Source organism: Chiloscyllium plagiosum, unplaced genomic scaffold (assembly GCF_004010195.1).
Source record: "Chiloscyllium plagiosum isolate BGI_BamShark_2017 unplaced genomic scaffold, ASM401019v2 scaf_35682, whole genome shotgun sequence".
Lineage (NCBI taxonomy): Eukaryota > Metazoa > Chordata > Chondrichthyes > Orectolobiformes > Hemiscylliidae > Chiloscyllium > Chiloscyllium plagiosum.
This window is the reverse complement of record NW_025202613.1, coordinates 1-1,545: the sequence shown is the minus strand read 5'-3', so window position 1 is coordinate 1,545 and position 1,545 is coordinate 1. Positions and strand designations below refer to the sequence as shown.

The 1,545-nt window shown below is 55.5% G+C and overlaps 1 protein-coding gene across 1 annotated transcript in view; it reads left to right on the top strand.

The window, feature by feature from the left end:
- LOC122546235 (neural Wiskott-Aldrich syndrome protein-like) overlaps positions 1-449 on the top strand; it is a 4,272-nt gene extending 3,823 nt beyond the window's left edge. Inside the window, exon 2 of the mRNA XM_043685024.1 lies at positions 84-449. Coding sequence (XP_043540959.1) covers positions 84-431 — 348 coding nt within the window. The 3' untranslated portion in view covers positions 432-449. The remainder of the gene's footprint in view (positions 1-83) is intronic.
- Positions 450-1,545: the final 1,096 nt, after the last annotated feature.

Genomic DNA, 1,545 nt, shown 5'->3' with positions numbered 1-1,545 from the left:
GCTGGTCGCCGGGGGGAGAGGGAGGGGGGGGGGCGGGGATAGTTTTCCTTTTCCCGCTGATCTCTCCCTCCTTCTTCCCGCAGGATGGAAGACCGGAAGCCGTCCCGCCACCGGGCGCCCGAGGACGTGAGGCGGCAGAAGCGCAAGGAGCTGGACGCCAGGCGGAGCAAGACCCGCATCCGCCTGGGCACCCACCTGGAGCAGTGGTGCCACGTCAAGGACCAGCTGGGCTTTCACCTCCATTCCGACTTTGCCAAGTTCCTGCTGGACAGGTGGGCTCAGCCATCCCACCGCCTTTCCCGGTGCCCGCTCGCGGACCACTCCGTCTGAACCCGGGTGGTGCCCGGAGCGTTGACCACGTTTACGCTGCCCAAGCCGTCAGGCACAGTTTCCACTGGAACACTCCCAGCACGGGGTTAGATACAGAGTAAAGCTCCATCTACACTGTCCCCGATCATTCACTCCCCAGGGACAGGGACAGCACGGGGTTAGATACAGAGTAAAGCTCACTCTACACTGTCCCCCATCAAACACTCCCAGGACAGGGACAGCACGGGGTAAGATACAGAGTAAAGCTCCCTCTACACTGTCCCCCCATCAAACCCTCCCAGGACAGGACAGCGCGGAGTTAGATACAGAGTAAAGCTCCCTCTACACTGTCCACCATCAAACCCTCCCAGGACAGGGACAGCACGGGGTTAGATACAGAGTAAAGCTTCCTATACACTGTCCCCCATCAAACCCTCCCAGGACAGGGACAGCACGGGGTTAGATACAGAGTAAAGCTCCCTCTGCACTGTCCCCCATCATTCACTCCCAGGGACAGGGACAGCATGGGGTTAGATACAGAGTAAAGCTCCCTCTACACTGTCCCCCATCATTCACTCCCAGGGACAGGGACAGCACGGGGTTAGATACAGAGTAAAGCACTCTCTACACTGTCCCCCATCAAACCCTCCCAGGACAGGGACAGTACGGGGTTAGATACAGAGACCCCGTCAGTGCACCCAGAGCAGGGTAGCATGCCGTGTGATGCAGGGCAAAGCTCCCTTTTAAATGAAAGTAATTCTTTCTGACCCCAGTCCCCTTGGATGGCTGTCGGGCGAGGTGAACAATTTGCACCAAATTCAGCCTTCCCAGTCACATGAGCCACTCGAGCACAGATATGGGGTCAGATCTAGCAGAAAGCTACCTCTGCGTTGTCCCCATTAGAGACTTCAACAAGGAACTGGTGCTGTTCAGGTCAAGCCCTTGAATGTTTTCCCAGCACTGCGTGTATATTGTTAATGAACCTCTCTGAAAGAAGGCAGCGAGTGGTGGTTGATGGAAAATATTCAGCCTGGAGTCCGGTTCCTAGCAGTATTCTGTTTCGGGAATACTGCTGTTTGTCATTTTTATAAATGACTCAGACGCAGGTCGAGGTGGACGGGTCAGTAAGTTTGCAGACAACACTAAAGTCAGTGGAGTAGTGGACAGTGTGGAAGAATGTTACAGGTTGGAGGGGAACTTGGATAAACTGCAGGATTGGGCTGAGAGCTGGCAAAT